We start from the raw sequence: 21,877 nt of genomic DNA, 5'->3' as shown, positions 1-21,877 counted from the left end.
ACAGTAAGAATATGAAGAGATGTTAGCTAGCATCTTACTGACCTACAGTAGCTGACTTCTGAAGGGTCTCTGGGATGTACAATGTTGAGGCATCTTGCTCAGTGCCAGTCATGACCTGTGGCTTTTTTATCTAGCTCTGAAATATCCACAGCCTGGAGTAAAAATATAATTTACTGTTTTATTTAAAAGACACTAACACACCTACAAGTCTGTAATTTTTGCATCTCACAGAGTTGTTAGGGCAACCGTCATGGTTTGTATCCAGATGAATTGCCCCATCGTAACAATTTGATCACAGACCGTGATTAGAACATGACATTTTTATACAGGTAGCTATACGATCTAAGAATCCTATGCAGCTGATGCTACAAAGATCACAGAAAGTCAACTTTAGTCAGGTTTGTTCATAGTTTACTGTAGAATGCAGTTGTATTTATACATTTGTGATATTGTGGAATGTTGAATACCTTTAAGTTAAAGAAATTACAGAAAACAATGTTGTATCACTTAGGAATGAATGCGTTGCTCATATTGATTCACAGTGATTTGTCCACTTTGTCTGGGGTCTGAAGTGTACGCCTGTAACACTGTAGCCATGGCAGTTTTGTTTTTCTCCAAAAATTGAAGTTTAAAAATTCAAACTAGTTGTTCCCGCAGTTGAATAATGAGTTCTTGTTGCTCCTCTCTCTCTCTAGGTCAGGCCGTCTGTGATGAGGTCTCATGAAGTCTCCCGTTGGAGCTGACGTTTACAGTCAGCAGGGACGCTCAAAAACTAAGAGAGAGGGGGCTTGAAAAGGGCCCCCTTTTCTAACACAGAGAGCCTCGCCTCACTTTCCACAGCAGCTTCAGCTCTCCACTCCCAGCCATGGCTAGCCGGAGGAAGTCGACTATTCCTTGCATGATCCGAGCAAGCGAGATGTTGGAACAGGATGAGCCCGATGAGATGGAGGAGACGAGAAACGGGACAGTAGAAAATGGGTCTCCACAAAAACTGGGTAATGACAACTGGACTTTAGGAAAGGAACCTGTAAATGCAGAGAGGGAGATGGAGCAGGAGACATTGGGAGCAGACACTCGGCAGCAGTGCAAGTCACAAGGAGGCTACGAATGCAAATACTGCCCTTATTCCACCCAAAACTTAAATGAGTTCAAAGAACACGTCGACTCCAACCACCCCAACGTCATTCTCAACCCGCTGTACGTGTGTGCAGAGTGCAACTTCAACACAAAAAAATTCGACACGTTATCGGAACATAATGAAAAGTGTCATCCTGGGGAGATCAACTTCAAGTTCAAACGGATCAAACAAAATAACCAGACTATCCTTGAGCAGACAATTGAAGTCAACTACGATTCCGCTGCCCCACGTGGCACAGAGGACCCGGCTACATTTCCCATGAACAAATCCACAGTAAAGGCTGGAAAGCCAAAAATGGACAGCAAACGGTTATTCCGAAAAGGGGACGAGTTGGAAAACCTGACTGACAGGCTAACCGCTGAGCTGGCCAAAGAACCCATCACTGCTGTAAACGTAAACGGGACGGTGATTATTCCAGAGTCCACCATAAAAGAAGGGCTGTCGCATGTCATGCCATCTTTGCAGCGACCTCCCAACTTCAACCTGGTACCAAAAATAGCCGTCCCACTAAACACCACCAAATACAATCCGTCACTGGACGCCAACATGACCCTCATAACGTCATTTAACAAATTTCCGTATCCCACACAAGCAGAGTTGTCCTGGCTGACTGCAGCCTCAAAACACCCTGAAGAACAAATTAAAGTCTGGTTCACCACGCAGCGGCTAAAACAAGGTATCAGCTGGTCCCCGGAAGAGGTGGAAGAGGCTCGGAAAAAAATGTTCAACGGTACCATCCAGCCAATATCACAGACATTTACAGTTTTTCCTGCCCATTTGACCCAGCCAACCAAAGTCACACAGCCCCTTATACAAACAGTTCCCTGCCAGCTACTTGGGCAGACTAGTTTGGTGTTGACCCAAGTTGCCAATGGGTCAACAATGACATGTGCTCCCATTGCACTGACAGTAGCCAACCACATCCATGCTCCTAAGCGACCCTTGGCTGCACCAGTGGTAGCCCCCGAAGTGAAGCGACCCAATGTCATCCAAACCATTCAAACCCCCCCAAGGGCAGTCTCTCCCATCCCAAGCCTTTCTTTTGATCGTAAGAAATCGAAAGAGCAGATTGCGGAGCTGAAGTCCAGCTTCCTTAAAAGCCAGTTTCCAGAAGACAAAGAGGTCTACCGGCTCATTGAAGCCACGAGCCTCTCCCGGAGCGAGATCAAAAAGTGGTTCAGTGACCATCGGTATCGCAATCAAAAGGGCCTGCCCTATGGGAACAGTGAGTCGCTGGTAATGGCTCACGATTCCAGTCAGCCACAGAGCTCTCTTGTGGACATAGTACAACAGCGTTTCAAAGGGAAAACCTCTGACCAACTCAAGATTCTGGAGGACAGCTTCCGAAAAACTAGTTTCCCAACACAGGGTGAGATTGACCACCTCATGATGGACACAAGCCTCTCCAGGAAGGAAATTGACAGCTGGTTTGTAGAGCGTCGCACTTTACGGGACAACTTGGAACAAGCCCTTTTGAACTCCATGGGTTCGGGGGAGGTTGAGGAGCCAAAGCAGCAGCAGGGTGAACTCAATGGTGTGCATCAGCCCGAGGCATGGGCCGGGGGATCTCCCTTGTCCACTGTAGCCCCCACACAAAGCCCCATGCCTTTGGACAAGAAATCTCTGAATCTTCTGAAAGACGTATTTGCACGAACACAGTGGCCATCTCCTGAGGAGTACAATCAGTTAGAGCTCCAGACGGGACTGGCTCGCACAGAAATTGTCCGCTGGTTTAAGGACAACCGATCAGCTCTGAAGAGTGGAAGCCTGCAATGGATGGAGCAGTTCCAGAAGCTGAATGGCGAAGGGCAGAATGGGCAAAATCAAAACCCACCGTCAAGGGCTGACCACGCTCAGAGCACCCTCCAACAGTACTACCAGGAATTCAGAACGCTGAGAGAGGAGGACATCGAGAAGTTGGCAGAGCAGTCCAAACTGAGCCACAAAGAAGTCCAAGACTGGTTTGCAAACAAGCAGGAACCAAAAACATTTGAAGCCAACAAGAGTGGTAGCCAGGATAACCGGGAAAGAGAGGATCATGGGAAGTGGATGGAGATGGCAGCAGGGGTGGATGATGATGAGGTGGATCTGAATGAGGAAGAGGACGTTATTTCAGACTCCACAGAAGCTGCCTATGAAATGGTGGAGGATGACTCTGAAGGGGCAACAACCTGAAATGTATGGAAGGTAACCAAGGCATCTGTTACAAAGCACTGACAGACACCTGGGTTTTTATAAACAATGGTCCTTAAGGCATATTCTCATTATTGAGAATGTTTAAGGTTTCAGGTCCAACATCCCGGCTAGAAAATGTTGTGGATTTCACTTGTAAAATGAAAATGTAGTGGATTTCATACAAATAAACTAACAAACATAGGCAGCACTTTAGAATCCGATGTATAAATAAGGATTTGATAGACATGCTATTATCTTCATTTCTGTTATCAATTTACTATCAACTGGGGATCTACATTGTTAATAAGGTATACAGTACATAAACAAATGTGTTCATGTTAAGCCCAACTCCAACCTTCTCTTAGACTCATCATTATTGACTAATTAACATTCTATAGAGCCACAATTTATGACAAATCGATGACTATTAAAATAGATATTGCAGTACATCGTTTATAAAACTTAATTTGTAAATCCTATAATTCCAAAAAGGAAATTCATTCTGATATTACTCTGACAGATATGTTTTTATCTTAAGGCATTTAGATAAACCATTCAATATAAAAGGATGTACCCTTTATGAGGAAGAACCTAATACCAGATTTTGTCAATCAGGCATATGAAATCACCATTCACCATTTAGAGAGTAATTTTATGTGAATGTGTCATTAAAAACTTCCAAAATGGACTAGATAATTCAAAGTGTAATTTTCAGGATTAAATAGCAGGGCAGCCTTCCTAGGTCAAAGGCATCTACAGAAACTGTCAGAAGTTTGGAAACAAGTGGGACTGAGGATGAGCATAAGTGTTTTTTTACTTCTTCACTCAGATTACTAATATTTTACCATCACTGGACAGAAATATTACCAAGTATGCTAAATACCCAGTATGTCTTCTTTTCATTAGGAAAGCTGTACAACTTGAGAGGGCGATTGTGTTCCTGTATACTAACAGCACTTAAAATGTATATTGTTTTCTGTAAAGCCAAAGTTTATTCTTTAGAGTCAACAGGGATACAAAAACCAGGAGATACGAGAAGAAACTGCACGGACGTGCATTTAAAACCATGGACAGGGGGTATGTAAAAAGTTGTGGGAGTGTGACCCAAGCTCCCGGGCTGGATGAAATCCTTAGATCAATTGCCTTTTGGAGCTAGAAGGACTGAATTGCCTTCTATTGTTGTGCTTCTTATGTTCTTACAGTTTTAGAGACTTTGTTCCAGCATATTAATGGCACTTGCTGGTTTCTGTAATCTTAGGGGAAGTTTCATTGATCTTAATTAGTAGTGACTTTGGATATTTTTACCTAAAGTAACATTTTTATAGTCCCAAAATTGAATTTATCATCCATGAACCATGACTCAGTCATTCTATTTTGTACAGGATCTCAATATTGTGTCGTTTTTTTGTGAAACATTTTGGAACTGTTCTTGATGGGACCAGTTGTTAAGTAAAAGCATTAATGCAGCTTGAAGATTTCATCCCCCTCAAAGAAAAAAGCAGTAAGCCCATTTATCAAGCAACATCCCCTCCCCCGTTCTAAAGCTTTCCTAGTTCGTGCTTGGAAGTGTTGGGTGGCACTAGGAAACAACGGTCTCATTGAACGCAGCAGTGTACTTTAAAGAGAAGACTGTTCAAAGACAACAGTAATACAAGGAAGATGCTCACTTTCACTCCTTAAGTACGTGACTGCAGAATCTGAGGGACAGCCTTGGCTACATGGGCATCATAAGCAACCCCAAGTACAAGCTTGTAGAATCAAATGAGACATACACGTCTCTGATGGGACTATCAGTCGTGTATTATAATCCTGTGTATGGCAGAATTTTCACAGCCCATTGAGGATTTTTTTTTACTTTCAGGTGAGTGAAGATTTGAATGCCGCCAGATGTACAGAAGATCTCCTATGGGAAGAGAACAGATGATATATATTTTCATATTTGGAACCAATGAATTTATCTGAACCACAAAGTCAGAGGCACAATAAACTGAAATGCGCCAACAGCACTGGGGCTGACTTGAGAGTGCCAAAGTTGTTCTGCTGCATTATAAAACTTTAAAAAAGGATCCTTAAAAATATTTTTTTCCGTACTGCAACAGATTTCTACAATTTTGGGGAGCTTTGTTACATTTATAATTGGTACATGTGGTCGCTGTAATTTCTGGATGAACCTGCAGTGGTATATTCTCCATTTTATAGACACCTTGAACCACTATATTTGTTGACAATATTTTCACTCTTTAAATTTTAAAAAATTGTTTCGATTTTGTCAAGAAGAAAATAGAAATCCATCTACTAATGGCTGGACAATCTGTGCATTTCTTAAGTCAACGATTCTCTTAAGAGGAATGACTTGTGCTTCAAAAGCAACATGGGTCCTGCTAAAGCAGTAAAGTCACTATTTCATGGGAAACTGTAAAATGAAAACTAGGTATATAATGAATTAAGAGAAATACTACATATCCAATTTCAGTTGTTTTTCTCAATGTAATGGACACATCAGTACTGGTCTGTCAGATATTAAGTGTTAGCTTTCTAGGATGATCTTATAGTTCATTCTCAACAGCAGAAATAACCCTTCCTTTAGACTTTGTGTTGAGCTTCTGCAATAGTGTCATATTCGGAGAACGTTATATCACAATACTGTGCTACTATGGAGGTCATGCTTAATGTTTTTTTATCCATTTGCCATCTGCTGTAACCCAATAAAAACAACCTATTTAAACTGAACGAGTGTTGGAGAGTGTTTTCCTAATGAAGCGGTATAATGTTTTACTTGCACGTTTGCATTTGAATTTTTAAATGGTTTTTAGTTTCATATTACAAATACTGAAAGAGATGTGCAACTGCACTTTATAAGAGAATGTGCTACCTGTTTAAGTGAGATCATATAATTAAAAAAGGCAAAATCTGAATAAATATTTTAAAAACAGAACATATAAACTAGTCCTAAATAATACTACCACATAAAGGGGCTTAAATATTTGGAAATGTTTAAAAACAAGCCTGTTTCATCAGTAAAACTAAATGTGAACGAAAATGCAGATTTACTATTAGACAAAGTAAACATTTATCAAGGATGAATACATCTGGAACTCGCACCCACAACAAGTTTTGGTTTTAATTGAACATTTCCTTTAGTTCTATTACTACAGAAAGGATCCCATTGTACAAAACAGTGTACAGAGGGACAATTTGCTGTTTAGGGTATTAACACCTACGTCATTGATAATCGGGTTATAAATAATGTTATCGGGAAAGGACGAAAACCACAGATAAAAAGTCTTGAAATAAGCAGCTGCATTTAAAAAACCTAAAAGTTCAAGAAATCATAAGCAGTAATATATTGTAACATTCGTTTTACATATTAACCATTGCATTCACTTGTGTATATAAAACGATTACTGCAATTTAAGTAACGATAACTTTACAATTAGGTTTTTATAGCAATACAGTACCAATATAGAAGTGAGCTAATTAAGTTTGTTTTCTCCAATTCTGGATTGTATGGAACAATTTACATATACTGGACGTAGTTGCAAATAAGCATTCTACTGAGAAACTTCACCTTGTGTGAATGCATTAAAGAAAACCAAGCTAATTTACTATGAGCGCTTTAACTGAAAATAAAAAGGCTTCTATATAATCTCAGTAGTTAACATTTAAACCCTGCTTTTAATCTCAAAATATATAAAATGACTCAATTTCCTGACCTAACATTCTCTGTAAACCAACCTTAGTACACAGCTAAGACCACAAACAGTTAACACCTGATTATGGCACAACAATTCAAGAGCTATGTTTCATCCCAGTTCTTTAGGGAAATGTCGAAACGTTTAAACAGCTTGATCTTAATGGTACTGTATGTAGATGAATTGCTTCAAACTGTCGGCAGCTCTTCTGGAGCCAACTGTACCTAATGTAAAAGTGCACCCATGTAGCACTTAACTCAAGTTTTCACCTCCAAAAATTAGCTTGCTGTTTGTGAAGAATTTTAAAAAGCTGCTGTGTGTTTGTTATGATGGAAGATCAATAAGTACAGCTAGCAAAACAAGATGCCTGGTGTCCATTTGGAAAACAGCAAAGTAGTCTTGAATCAATTGCTATTAAAAGTATACCGATTTCTCCAATTAAGATTTTCTGCTTTAATTTGTACATCCCATCCAATTAAGGTAACTATAGAGGTTAGATTAATGACCATCATCAAACCTAAGTAACAACAGGATACTCACATGAAATATTTTTTTAGTATTGTATGTATTATGTAGTAGTATATGAGAAATATTAATGAACACTAAACAAACTTTTAAAATCTGAAAAGAATTCTCGTCGTGTTTTTTTCCAGACAGGAACATGCAAAGAAATCCGATGGTTTCTTCTATGCTCAAATTATAGTACACATCTCTTCAAAACCCATGTTTAATAAAGCCTTGCAAAAGTTGTTGTGAATTTGTGCACATAAGGTGACCTATCAGGTACACTATGTAATGCACTACGGCATCATAAAAAAAGCAATAGAAACAAAAAATCATGCTGGTCTGCAGCTTAGATCTCACTGCCGGACAAATTTCTTCTTTTGACAGGGCATAATCCACTGCCTTTTGTGAACCATTATTTCGATTTGCACAATAATGAAAGTCTTTCTTCAAAAGGTGAAGGAAGACCCCCCTCAGTCCTCTCCTAGTCTGAAGCCCTGGCCCCAGTTGTGTCGGCCGCGTCCATCCTGCTCATCGGCTGCAGGTCTCCTGCTAGCTGGGGGGACGCCAAACCCAGAGACACCACCTCTTCTGCTGGGGAAGAATCTATACCTAAAGTCAAATGGGAAAAAAAAATAGAGGTTTTGTATTCATCCATCCATTTTCGAACCACTTAATCCAATTCAGGGACATGGGGGAACCGGAGTCTATTCTAGACAAGCAACCTGGAACAAGGCAGGATACGCCCTGGATGGGACGACAGTCCAACGCAGAGCACACACAGGCACCAGCACCAGCTTGATCAGAAGCCAGTGACCCTACCAGTATGTCTCTGCACTGTGGGAGGAAACACCACACTAGCACGAGAGCAAGACGGAACATAGAGACTCCACTCAGACAGCACCGCAGGTCCAGAACTGAACCCCAATGCTGGGAGCAGTGAAACCTCTGCGCCACCGTGGAACCCTGTGACATATTCAAAGGCTAATACAGGCTCACTGGCATCTCAGATATGATCAACCAAACGGCCAGTTTGTCTCTCTTCAGATCAATTTAACCCTGAACAGAGGTCTAAGATTTGGCGTTGCCCGGGGTTTTGATCTGGGTCTACTGCCATTCAGGCTTTACATGCTTCCTTTTGATGATGGCATGAAGAAATATGAGCTTTTCTTTCCATGCTGATGGTAAAAAAAAAATGTAATACTGTTTAACAGATTCAATCACTGATGGCTTTATATTGATAAAACAGTGCTCTAAAACAGGATTTTGACAATTATACCTTAAAGGAGAACACACAATTATATTTTCAATTTTTCTATTGTATATTACATTGTTTTTGAGGACTTAAAAAAACCTGGAATGTTTATCTATTACACAGTTTCTAATTAGTAGAGAAAAATTGAGAAAAAGATTGTTGCTACATTTTAGAAGTAATAGTATGTATTAATGGAATTCTTTAGCTGGTTTACACAAAACTTTAAATTACACCAGCATGTACACAATGCACCTGCTTATTATACAAGGCATACTGAACACATCGGAGCAGCGCTTACGTTTCCCTGTTGGTCTCAAGTATTTTTGGCAAATATTTTGGAATATAATGAGTAAAAAGAAATCAACTATGCCTGCAACTCATTTGCTAATTTGCACTTTTTTTTTGAAAATACAAGGGGCACTTGTACAAGGCTGGACATTCAATGCCTTACATAACCTCAATCGTGCCCAGTTAATTCTCCCTCTAAGGACATGACGAAGCACTTATGCCACAGTCACTCAAATGCATCATGGTCATTGAAAAAAAACATACATGCAGAATAGACTGCAACTTCCTTATGCTCAGTATTGTTATTATGGTTTAGAAAAGCTTCCATACACTTAACTCAACTTCTGCTCACTAAAAATCAAAGAATTCAACTCTTGTTGACTGTATTTATGCTTTATGCTTTGCTTTAAAGTGTGCCAATAAACATAATAATATAAATTTATATTTATATATACTTACTCCCTATAGTTCTTGAAATCCCAATAATGGTGTTGTGAAGCAAATAAGTATATGATGCAAATACACCTGGTACAGTATTTACCTAGAAAGTTAGGCTATAAGGAAAACACTGCATTTATTACCCATAACAGCAACGATTAACAGTCAAGTAAAAAACTGACATTTGCAAACTTACAGGAACTGTGGTGTTGAAAGAAATGCCCGCCCTCCTAAGTCCATAGGATACTTGAACATCAGGAAGAAGTACAAGTGCCCAACAAGGTTTCCAATAAGTTCATTGACAATGCTGTATGCAGGAAAGGACAATGAGAAAAGAATATGCCACCATGAAGTTGATATGACTTTAATTTGTTTTTTTTACTTTACATTCTTTAGCATGGGCCATTCACACACACTCACATTTTATTGATCATTATTACTACTTGTTTGCTTATGAGGAACACGTCTTTAGGAAACAATACATACAATTTAAAAAATTAATTAAAGGGCATTAAAAATATTACAAAAGCCCAACACATAAAGAACAGCAGACATTTCCGCTTTCTATACTGCACATCTGTGATAAAATATGAAACACTTACGATCCTCCAATGATATAATTGAATCCCAGGATCACCCAAGGAAGATAGCAAGCCTGAAACAGATCAGTTGAAAGAAATTAATGAAGCACACACTCTGAATGTTTCTTTAGTGCTCTAAATATTATGTAATCTTACAGATGAAATGTAAAGGAAATAACCACATTCACATTTTTACTGTATTTGTATTGTTTTTGCCTTTATGCTTTCTTAGGGCATGCCAGAGCCTGTGCTCAGTGTACTGTACCTTAAATCTAGTCCCAAACCAGAAGGACACAATCATGTCCCTGTTCAGCTGAGCCCACACATACAGCACTGACATTATCAGCGGAATCATCAAGAGCTGTAAAACAAAATTGATCTGTTACAAAACAAATAATACATTCTATTTACCATCAGAAGAACAATAGGTCTGATTTTCTCAAGTTTCTGTTCCACCCAAGTCCAAAACAGGAAGGTGTATGAAGAGGCCAGCCTAACTTGTTGTTTATACGTACACATTCTTCAAAACTGCCAGTCAGGAAAAACACCTGGGTGCTTTTTTTAGAGATTGATTTGAGAGTCAAAATAAGAGGCTTTACTAAACTCCTAAAAACTGTAAAATACCAGTTCTTCTGATCTCTAAAAACGTCTGCTCCCTTGACTAGTTGAAAATGGTCTTCCATACACTCTCCATTGCATACACAGGCTATAAGAGATACTTCATCTAGAGCACTACATCAATGTAATGAGGTAATAAAGATCACTAAACCCTTAGTCAATGTATTCTAGTCCTCAGATCTTACATCTCTAGAGACACCACTGGGGAGGGAGACAGTAAAAAAATTCACCCGTTTTCTGTAAAAATTAGGTCTATATGAAAAAAAACATAACCATGGAGTTCTGCAATACTATGATCTGTTACATGTCCACATTTTTTTCAGCACACCCAAGGGTCATTCTTGCTGCTTCACAGACTCACTTTGTACTTTACAGCAGTCAGTTTCCCTTATGGTATTTTTTGCAACGAAAAAGTGTTGTTTTTATATAGTTGCACTTGCAGATGGGAAGTGTCATTTTAAAAAGCCATCAAAGAATCAAAAGAGCCGGAAGCTGAATGTGTCAGGAGAGGAAAGACTTACCTGCATGTCCATGATTAATCCTGTTATCTGTGTGCATAAGGTTAAGGGAAAAAGGGCTAAAAGGAATTCAGGCTAATTTAAAAATCTTTGAAATAGACAAAACCACAGCTAAAAGGATGAAATGACCCTGAGAGAAAGTACTTAAACATTTTGGTTTTCTGGGATGTGGAAACTACAGATCAATTCAGACAAGAGTGAAAGAATATTACAAATAAGAATACAGATACCAGAGCCTTGTACATACTGTTTACTACTTTAGAAAATACAACAATGGACGGTCCAAAGGATACAACAATGCAAATCCAATTGAAAAGCAGCATAAATACATAGTCTGCTGGCTTCCCATCAAAGGCACCTGTAAAAGGAAGCATGGTAAATACTATTAAACAGAGGTGCTGCAATTGAGTCAGTTTTAGAAATCTGCCTCCTGCTTTGATCACGTATAACCAGTTCAGAACTCAGGCTTTCATGGGGACTCAAGCCAGAGCTGTGGACACTGACAATCTCATGACCATCACAACCCTTTGCCAAGGAAACGTTATAATAATAATAATTGCTTACACTTATATAGTGTTATTCTAGACACTCCGCTCAAAGCGCTTTACAGGTAATGGAGACTCCCCTCCACCACCAGTGTGCAACCCCTCCTGGATGATGTGGTGGCAGCCACAGTGCGCCAGAATGCTCACCACAGCTCTCAGTGGGGAGGAGAACAGAGTGATGAAGCCAGTTGGTAAAGGAGGCCATGATTGGTAAAGGACAATGGAACATTTGGCCAGGAAGGGAAGGTAACACCCCTCCTCTTTTCGAGATTTTTTTATGACCACAGATAGGACAGGACAGCACCTTTTTGACAGTAGTGTCCCAGTCACTATACTGGGGCAGCAGGACCATCACAGACCACAGGGTGAGCACCCCCTGGTGGCCATACTAACACTTCTTCCAGCAGCAACCATAGTTTTTCCCAGGAGGTCTCCCATCCAGGTACTGACCAGGCTCACACCTGCTGAGCTTCAGTGGGCTGGCAGCTGTGAGTTGCAGGGTGATATGGCTGCTGGCATGATATGATATGGTTATAAGCATCAAACGTATCCAAAACACCTGAAACTACTTGCATGCAGCTCTTGGGTTTAAAGTGTTTTTTTCAGAAACATGATGCAGATGATAAAACAAATGACAGACAAAAGAGCATATTTTCTCCCGAGTTTGATGGCAGCTTCCCTTGTCGAACGCTTACATTGTTCGGTCCTAAACACCAGTACCTGCTAGATCATCCATAAAAATCATCAGTATTGGACTGCTACCTACCTGTTTCAAGCCTTGTTGAGTACTGGTAAAGGAAATACAAGTTGACCAAGTATAGGAATCCGGTGCCAGGGCCGACGGGGAAGTACAATGTTGAGGTTATGGGTCTCCATATCTGTAGTAAAAAATGGAAACAAGAGTGGTTGTTGGATGGATGTGGACTCTTCTAAAGTCTCTCACTCACACTCTCAATACTGTGTAAAAATCTCCCATTGGAATCCACTCAAGTAAAGCACTGTACCTTGAGCTTACTTTAAAGATTGTACCTACTGAAACAAAAGTCTCTTGCATAGTCTGGAACAGGGCTGAACTGTATTCATAACTGCATCTTGCATCTAAACACTTGTCGCACATCTAGGCAAGATCTCAAAATACAATTTTAAATATGCACTACTTTGTCACCGAACCAATATTAAAAGTGTAAGCCAACACACTGCAAAAATTACTTGAAGGCTACAAATGACAGGTCTCAACTCCCATCTTGTTTGCCTTTAACGGGTGGCGGTTAATTGGTAAAAGGATTCTTGCTTCAAGCACAATTAACAACACACACATATAAATGGCACAGAGGATGTACATCTTTCCTCGAAACTAACAGGCAAGACTAAATTGTTTTGCCTAACATCAACTAACCTAGGTTGTAAGGCCAGTCACTAATACTGGGAGAATTTGTGACTAGCTAGGGCCTTAAAACGTCAGCTTAGCAACCTCAGCTGAGGCCCTAAAAAGTCAGCAATGATCAGTATTCCTTAATGAGTGCCACACCAGCTCAATGGGGTTCTGCAGACAAATTCATGTTGGAAAAAGGTTGGGTGGAATGGTGGCGCAGTGGTTAGCAGCATCAGGTTTAATTCCTGGGGTGCTGTCTGTGTGGAGTTTGTATGTTCTGCTCATGTCCTCATGGGTTTCCTCCAGGTGCTCCGGTTTCCACCCACAATCCAAACACGTACTGGAAGGTTAATTGACCTTCGGGAAAAACCGTCTCTGGTGTGAGTGTGTGTTTGTCTGCCTGCGATGGACTGGAATCCCTTCCAAGGATTATCCCAGCCCACGCCCACTGCTTGCCAGGATAGGCACCAGATCCCAGGTGACCCTGACCTGGATAAAGTAGTTGGAAAACGGATGGATGGAAACAGGTTATATTACTCTGTCCACGGGTCCTTAGTGTACCGGTTCTGGTGCAGCCCAGACAAGCGCAATAAAACGGACGCATTTGGCTGTTCTGTCATCCACACTTGCTTAGTAATTCCCTGGCATGGATTACTGGGTCAGTAAACAAGAGGCTCTATTTTTTTTTTATATATGCAGCTAAATGGAAACTCACAGTCAGTCCCCGATCTCTGTGCCTGCTAAGCATTAACACTGTGGTGGCAGCATATCCAACAGGCGTGTGATCATGTCTGCGCTGTTCTATAACAGTTCAGCATTTCTAGAGATGATCTGCATGACCTTTTCAAATTCCTGCTTGAGGTTATGGAGAAAAACAAAAGAGTAAATGCAAACACTGAAATGCAAGTTGGCAGATGAAAAACGGGATTCTCAAATCAGTACTGATATAAGCCATCTGCAACTTTCATATAGGATGTGGTGTGCTAAAAACGGTTTATTTAAATATCTGAGGAAAGGGCAAAAGATATTCAGTTGTTTAGCCCAAGCAACCCACCAGAGGTCCACTTGGCTCATTTAAAATGATGTCAGGCACTAATACAGCTACTTATCACTGCATATTCAGGTTAACACAGCATTCTTGCAATGATGAACTTATGCAAATTACAAAAAAAGTTTTGTTTTCCGAAGTACTACACCAGTGAGAGTCTCTTTGTTAACAAAACAGCCTGTGTAAAAAGGGTTCATTTGTTATTTCTTTAAAAATATCCCATCTGCCTACTTTTTATCTATATTTTTAAATACAAGAAAAGGTTGCAACCATACAATTTATACCTTCGTCTGTAATAAGCGAAAAGCAGTGAAATTGCATGGGATCATGGAACAAACTACCCAGCCCACACGGCTGAGGCTGAGGGGAAACCTAATGATCTCGATGGGCCAAATTGTCTCCCCTCTTGTTTAGAACATCTCCTATGTACATTGGCAGGCCTACAAGCACAATAATTCTCTGGGAGATTCAGTGGCAATCAAATCATAATACAAAAAAAGCCTTCCAAAAACACAATCTGCTTACAGCCTGCTGCACACATGTAACGTTAACAGGTCTTCTGTACTTTACAACACACATAGTACATGAATATCACCACTGTGTGCTGTCCATGTAACAAACACAAACTAATAGAAAGGAAAGAAAAACTGCATACTGTTCCCTCAACTGTGCGCATTCCTGAAAACTAGGCCACTGTATACTGCTTTGGCCAGGAAGAGAAAAATCAGAAATTAGCAGGTTGTCTCTCAGTGCAAACCTCCTGGCCTCAAAAACAAACTAGTCTGCAAGCATGCCAGGACCAGTGCCTGAAAACAGATTTATCGCCCAGATGTTGTTCATGGGGTTGAACTGAACCACATACAATCGTGGTACTTTCTTAAAACAGGACTAAGTCATTTAATATTGCTACATCATCATAAACCACAAATCTTTTTTTTTTCCCGTAAACTTGTGAAGCTCAGCTTTAACGCTTGTTTTCCCTGTCTTTCCTAATCGTATTCACAGAGCTGCTCTAACAGGTATGTCGCCCGAGAACAGAAAACGCTTTCAGCCGTTTTTGTTCCATCCCATCCGTGTCAACTCGGATGACAGTTTGCAAAGAGGCTGTCTGCGCAGCAGAACGGTGCGATTTCAAACCTCCATACAGAACCTTTAAAAAAATGTACAGGCGATCAAACACAAGAGAAAAAGGGCTAGGTGTCAGTATTGACATCTAAATCTCTACAGAACACGGGGAAGCAAGTAGAAACGTTATGATATCAAGTTCAAAACAAAAAATTTCAATCTAGAAATATGCAGCCATCCGTCATTAGACAGCTGCTCTTATCTGGTAAGCGTAAGTACCCTGGGAGCACAGAGCAGGAGAAAGGACCACATCTCTTTATAGGGCACCAGTACATCACAAGGCACAGTGACCTCCAAATATACTGAGACCCCCGAGGAAACAGGAGCAAGAAATATGGCAGGACAGAATATTGTTGGGAAGGCAACCCTAAGCCCAAAAGCAATAACTGGGGATCAAAACAAACGGGCATTGTCAGGATGCAGTGTCAAAAACTTCCATTCGACATCACCTGCATGCATGTGGTATTCATGGCCAGGTTCCACTGAAGAAGCGTTTTCTTTGCAACTCCAACTTGGCCAACTACTGGCTACTGGGCCCTTATGTGCTCATGTATCCTCCAGCTAACAGCACTATTAGACTCTAACAGCACCACTAGAGTACTGGCATCTGAGTCATAAAGGGAAACATAGGGTCTTAGGGTCAGATGAAACAAAAAATGAGCTTTCTGAACACGCTCATCGGGATTATGTTCAGTATAAAAACAGATGGAGCACTTTCTAAAATAGTGGGAATCCTGAACTTCAAAGTGTACAGGATATTTTTATCAAATACCTGTTTCCCTCGGCCAAGAAGCTCAGCTCTGGTTTAAAGTGTACATTTCAGCATGAAGATTCTCCCTACTATATAGTGCCTATATAAAACTTCTACACACCTTTCCAAAGTACCACATTATGTGGCCTAACACAGAAAACAAGGCTGTATTTTAATTCAGATTTTAATTTACCTTTATTTATATATTGCAATACACAACTTCCATGTGAAAAACAAATTAAATTTCCAAATATTCTGAAGAGTAATTACAAATACAAACCTAGAAAAATGGGCTGGACAAGTGTACAGACCTCTGGGTTAGTATATGGTGGAAGTATCTTTCACTTGCAAATCGACAAAGGGTCAAAACCAGGCTATGAGGAAGCAAGGGAAACTTATTCTGGAGGAGTGGTCACAAATCTCCCCCTAGCACTATCAAAATCTCAAAGCACACTGTAGGAGCTGTCCTGTTAATGTACTCCAAGCGATTTATAAAATATGAACACTCATTACAGATACAAACAAATATGACTCATGATTTTTGGCCTTGATTGTTTATACCAAATATGAGCTCGCTCAAATATGACGAGAATCAAACCCGGGATCCGAGAGCTATGAGGCAGCAGCATGCCTTTGTCGAGTCCCAAATGAAGGAAAATAATAAAATTGCTCAGGATATTAAGAAGAGTTTTAGTTAGATTAAAGAGCACAATTCTGGCCATCATAAAAATGCTGCTTCTATGGACTCAGCCATAACTAAAGTGACCAAATCCATTCTGTTGCTTGAAGGAATGTCCTGCTGACAGGCTACGGGGACCGCATCTTTAAACAGAAAGGACTACAAAGGCACCTGCCTCAAGTAATAAAAAATAACAAAATACTTACAAAGGTAATATTGTGAATTTCTTATTGATAAACAAAGGCACTTACACAATCAATCCTGTGAATTCTTCAGTCCCAGTAGCGAGACACATACAGAAGACGCAAAGGGAAGGGTTATTTAGACTACAAACAAGAGGCGAAACGGTGTGGGAGTGTGGAACAAGTTACCTGGTAAGACTGCTATACCCCTGGTTTTCAAGTAATGACTGGATGAGATAAACCTTTGCAAACAAATGAATTAGACAGGCAGCGAACCAGAGGCCACTGGGCCCTTTTTACTGTATGTTCTGACGTGTCCTCCAGCTAACCGCACTAGTCCAGCCTCTGTCTGCAAGTGAGCCTCCTTGGACGGAAATCAAGTCCTGAATTCCCCACACTTGAGGAGTCTCTCTTTACTTTATGCAAAGGCAACTAACAAAGCAGGTCTTTCACACTTTCAGTGCGAGTGCTGACTGTTACTTTTAACGCGAGCAAAACTTTATAAATTCAGACGGCGTAGACGAGCCCGTGGAGAATCCAGAGCTCTGCATGCCGTTTGGAGAACAGAGGCACTGACGAACGCATATGCAAAAGCACCGTAAACAGGGAATGGCTAAGAAACAGATCCTGTTTCTCAACAGAACAGACCCAAATAACAGAAAGGTAGCTGGTCCCATACGAGCTGGGCTCTAATCACGCAGCTTAAGTGTCAGCCAGAGCAAAGCACCGGCACATCTCTGACTCATGGCTGTGACGCAAAACCTTGAGTCTCCGCCTTTCCAATCAATTTCACATTAGATCATAGACTGGCTGGGAAAGTGCATTTCAATTGGAATTCAGGCCAAGGATTCGAGGAAAACAGGTCAGACTGAAACAGCCCTAAGTGTCCAGATAATCGAGCTGCTGCTTCGCCAACACAAAGTTCTGCCAGAAGAAAAAGTACATCTTTCGCTTGACTGCGTTACAGCACGGAGAGCTGTCCCTGTCTCAGGCTTACGCTCAGCGACGAGTGACAATTCCAGCCAAAGGACGTCGAACATGTGGTTGAACGAGAAATAAGAAAAAGAGCACTTCTGATAAGTGACGTTAAACACATGCTTATTAAAAGGGACAGAAATGTGCACAACCGCCAAAGGTTAAGCAAGGTGACTGTTTCTACAGCAATGCACACACATTACTCTCAATTTGTGTACACAGTTCGCTTCCCCTAGGTGTCCCATGCGGCTTAAAAGACTACATTTATTTTAGTACACGCTGCTGAATTCACACTACAGTTGAATTGAAATGCAATAATCTAGCTGCCTACACCTTCACTTTCAGATTTTCAGTCATGGGTTCTGCTAAGTTAGTATGTGACTTTAGAAATCCTTAATAAACAACAGACACAAAGAGCAAAATACCCCTCATCTGTAATCTTGGGGGGTTTATTTGATGCATCACAATACGTCTCGGATGAAAACTGAAGGAGGAACCAGACAGGACTTACTGCAGTGACGTAACAAGATCCTGCACTCACCACAGCCCCTTCGACAACACAACTAACGCAGCAGGCCTCACACTCAAAACAAACAGGCAAGACACGCAGTGGTAGCTAGTTACTGAAACCATGAATCACATGTAGCATGCTTAGTGGAGGAAAAGTTTGCCTTGTAGTCTAAACTTGTCTTTGCAAGATCCATCTTTCACAGCACTTTCACAGTTTCTTCACGATTATGGTTACTCTAAACAGCAATACAAAACATGGGAGGAGGAAAGGGAGCTGAAAATCAGTTTTGTGATAAACACTACATCTTCAATATTTAACCATTTTCACTTGTAATCTTTCGACATTAATATGACCATAAAATGAAAACATGATAATGGCTTCAGTATTAGGTTTTTCAGAATGTTTTTGATTAAGTTACACAAAACAATCAATCATTCTAAACCTAAAGGCTGTTGGCATCAAAAGGAATGCAAGTATTTGGACTGAGCTGGTAGATGGATAGAAAACAGGATACAGATTAAATAAATGCTCTTATTGCTCTGTGTTAGTGGAGTACCACGAGGATCTACATTAGGTCCATTGCTTCTCCTAACATAATATCAATGATACAGATAACATCAAAGCTAGTTAGCAATGGTAGAATCGACACAAAAAAAAATCAAAAACACTGCAGAAAAGCAGAGTGTCTAGTTTAAGATGTGAAATGCTAATCTCGAAGAAGATTGAAGGTTACGTTGGCATCATTTTCTTCCACCAAGCAATGTATGGAAAAAATAAAACAGGCAAACAATATTATTAGCTATACATGTACAGTAGTACATAGACAGGTAAAAGAGACAAGTAAGGTGTAATTCCACACGGAAAAGTAGAAAGTTTCAGGTGTGAGGTTCCTTTAGGTTCTTCACACCTGAACAAGGCACTACAGCTGAAATATTGGGTTTCTTCTTTCTACTGTTCAGTGTGGAATTAACCTTTACTTGTTCCTTTGCAGCTGCCCACTCAAACATACATAAAGAAAAGCATAAAATATCAACCAATGAATATGAGTTAGGGGGACTCCATTTAAAACATTTGGGTCAGCACAAAAGAAATATTGCTGCCAAAGAACAGTGATCAAGTAGGTTCTTGGATTTGAGGGGACCCGATTCAAACATGCAAAAGATTCAAAGGCACTGACAAAGTCAACCTAATGGACTGCTTCAGAATAAACTGCGATACATGAACCACAGCGCACGTGAAGTGCATTTTAAACAATTAACCCCTTTTACACAATGTCAAAAAGTCTTACATCTTTTAAATATTTTCCTGACCATACACTAAGCTCCATGCAGTCATCACCAAGAAGTATAGGTATGTATGTCTTGCATCACAGCTTATACAGCATCTGTTTTAACAGCACCACCTTGTGGGCATTTAATGTTATGACACATACCTTATAATTGTAAGCAGGGTTACAGTTAAGTAATAAAGAGTTAAGATCTCTTTATTAGTCATATACAATTTCTTGTATTAGGAATTTATCTTTTCACATACCCCAGCTTGCTCTCCATGAGAACAACAGGCGAACAGACAAGGAGAGAGAAGCTTGGGGTCAGAGCGCAGAGTCAGCCACTTATACAGCACCCCTGGAGCACCTGGGGTTAAGGGCCTTGCTCAGGTGCCCAACGGAGTAGGATTCCTCTGCCGGCCGTGGGATTTGAACCAGCAACCTTCCAGTCACAGGCGCAGATCCTTACCCACAGGGCCACCACTCCACCCGGTAAGTTCTCTCCAAATTAAACTGCACTTTTTCCATGCTGACTCAATGATTCATCTAAAACTCTTTCAGAAATCAAGTAGAAAAGTCAGTTGATATTCCAATGCTAAATTGAAAGTAATTTTCATTTTACTATAAACTAACATACAGTATGTTTAACTCTGGGTAGACTGATGGTTAGCACGTTCCATAAAATTCATACATTATCTTTTAAAACAAGAAAACCACTGTGTCCTTCACATGTTTCCCTGAATTAACTGACCTTGTATAAGTGTTCAAAACGCACTATACTTCAGAGAGTGTACACAGGCCTATCTACCAAGTATTCATTTAATTGTTTTTTTTTAAGTTTCCACTAGGAAGAAAAGTAAGCAACCATGACTTGCACATTATCCGTGATGTATTTTACATTAGTACTACAGCAGTATTACTAATTTGACAAAGACTATATTGTAACAGAAAACCCTAATGCACCAAGCTGCACTAACCAGATCATTACAAATGATAAATGCAATCCTATTATTATCAATCACAAGTAAAGAAAGGTTGTGATTGATGATAATGGGACTATATTTATAACATCAACAGCAGTTTACACTTGTCTAATTACGATTATTCTCATCTCGTAATGGGAAAGTATACCATTAGCAGATTGCTATTAAATCGTATTTTTTTTCTTTAATAAAATACAGACGTTTTATTCTAGTATTTCTTTCATATCCTACTCCTCCACACTTGAAATGTAAATGAATAACAAGAAAAAAACGATGCCCGGATCATAGTATCCCAACACAAATCCTTCTCAATGTCTGGGGGTTAGTTTGCGATCACAAAGCGTCACGGTTTCCCGGAAGTCCGACCGCCGCTGCGTCACCATTGGAGACCGGGGAACTGACGCGCACGCGAGTGGACAGCTTGCTTGTCAATCGAGGGGACGTACACTCGTCAGGCCTAGCTCGCCAATAAAGCCCTGTTCGGCATTGTTTTGGTTCTTTAACTCCGCCGTATTTCGATAATATATTTAAAAATGCCCATAACGACCGCATTCTTGTAAAAAACAAACAACATGCATATCGGCAGGTTACAAACGGCGAGAAACGCCAGTCTGTCAAGGTAGTAAATGACTCCCTGAAATGAATTCCTTGAACTCTGAAAATAAATAACAGACACAGAAAGGCAGTAAAAATCACCACGCTTTGCAGTAAAGAGAAAACTAAAACGTCAAACGTTGTTTAATAATGATGTCATATGTAGAAAAATAAATTTATTTTGCATTTCTAGGATTAACCGACGCGTAACGGGGTTTCAATTGAGCAGAGTCAGATCTTGTCTTACCTGAAATTTGTTAATAAAATATTCCGGCCACAAAACGAGGTACACGGGACTAATGAGTCCCAGTTTTCCTATTAGGGGTACTATGATTGACCCAGCAAACCAGTATCTGGTGATGAACGGGATACTCTTAAACCAGTCCCCGATATCTGACATTTTCAAGAAAATTATGCATACAACAGTCCGAATGAAGTCCAAATCCAAGCCAAAATATCTCCCACAAAACCCTCTTCGTTGTCCGCGACGCACAGTAATGTCTTTTTGGACTCAACGTTTCGTTTCGCTATCTTCAAGTTTCCCTGACGTGGCTGCTCAGGAGTAGTTTGTCAAAGGGCGACACTTCCTGTGTCTTAATTATACAAGCATGACCGCAAGGGGGCGGTAGGCCCCACCG

General features: G+C 40.4%; 2 protein-coding genes across 5 annotated transcripts in view; one reads left to right on the top strand and one right to left on the bottom strand.

Annotated features, from left to right (window-relative positions):
- zhx2a (zinc fingers and homeoboxes 2a) overlaps positions 1-6,043 on the top strand; it is a 33,597-nt gene extending 27,554 nt beyond the window's left edge. For 2 of the 4 annotated variants that reach the window (XM_015357878.2, XM_069194908.1), the window contains one exon: positions 696-6,043. In XM_015357878.2, coding sequence (XP_015213364.1) covers positions 866-3,313 — 2,448 coding nt within the window. In that variant the 5' untranslated portion in view covers positions 696-865 and the 3' untranslated portion in view covers positions 3,314-6,043. The remainder of the gene's footprint in view (positions 1-695) is intronic. The other 2 variants (XM_006636076.3, XM_015357880.2) reach the window with 2 other exon arrangements.
- Positions 6,044-6,414: 371 nt separating this feature from the next.
- Positions 6,415-21,840, bottom strand: derl1 (derlin 1). Its single transcript, XM_006635951.3, has 8 exons — positions 21,487-21,840; positions 12,519-12,630; positions 11,501-11,565; positions 11,211-11,237; positions 10,337-10,432; positions 10,093-10,145; positions 9,687-9,797; positions 6,415-8,121 (listed from the first exon to the last, which is right to left on the bottom strand). Exons 1-8 carry the CDS (start codon positions 21,637-21,639, stop codon positions 7,983-7,985), a joined length of 756 nt encoding a protein of 251 aa, XP_006636014.1. The 5' UTR covers positions 21,640-21,840; the 3' UTR covers positions 6,415-7,982.
- Between the last annotated feature and the right edge of the window lie 37 nt (positions 21,841-21,877).

The sequence above is a fragment of the Lepisosteus oculatus genome, chromosome 10 (assembly GCF_040954835.1).
Source record: "Lepisosteus oculatus isolate fLepOcu1 chromosome 10, fLepOcu1.hap2, whole genome shotgun sequence".
Lineage (NCBI taxonomy): Eukaryota > Metazoa > Chordata > Actinopteri > Semionotiformes > Lepisosteidae > Lepisosteus > Lepisosteus oculatus.
Note: the sequence above shows the minus strand (reverse complement) of the source record. Positions and strands in the feature narration are given on the sequence as shown.

Bases quoted from the DNA above. Each gene is read 5' to 3' on its own strand.
- derl1 (XM_006635951.3), bottom strand. From the start codon at position 21,639: ATGTCAGATATCGGGGACTGGTTTAAGAGTATCCCGTTCATCACCAGA. The intron at 11,238-11,500 runs GTATCCTTTGGA...TTATGCACACAG, and splicing joins TCAATTGGATTTGCATTGTT to ATAACAGGATTAATCATGGA. The intron at 8,122-9,686 runs GTAAGTTTGCAA...ATTTGACTTTAG, and splicing joins CTTTCAACACCACAGTTCCT to GTATAGATTCTTCCCCAGCA.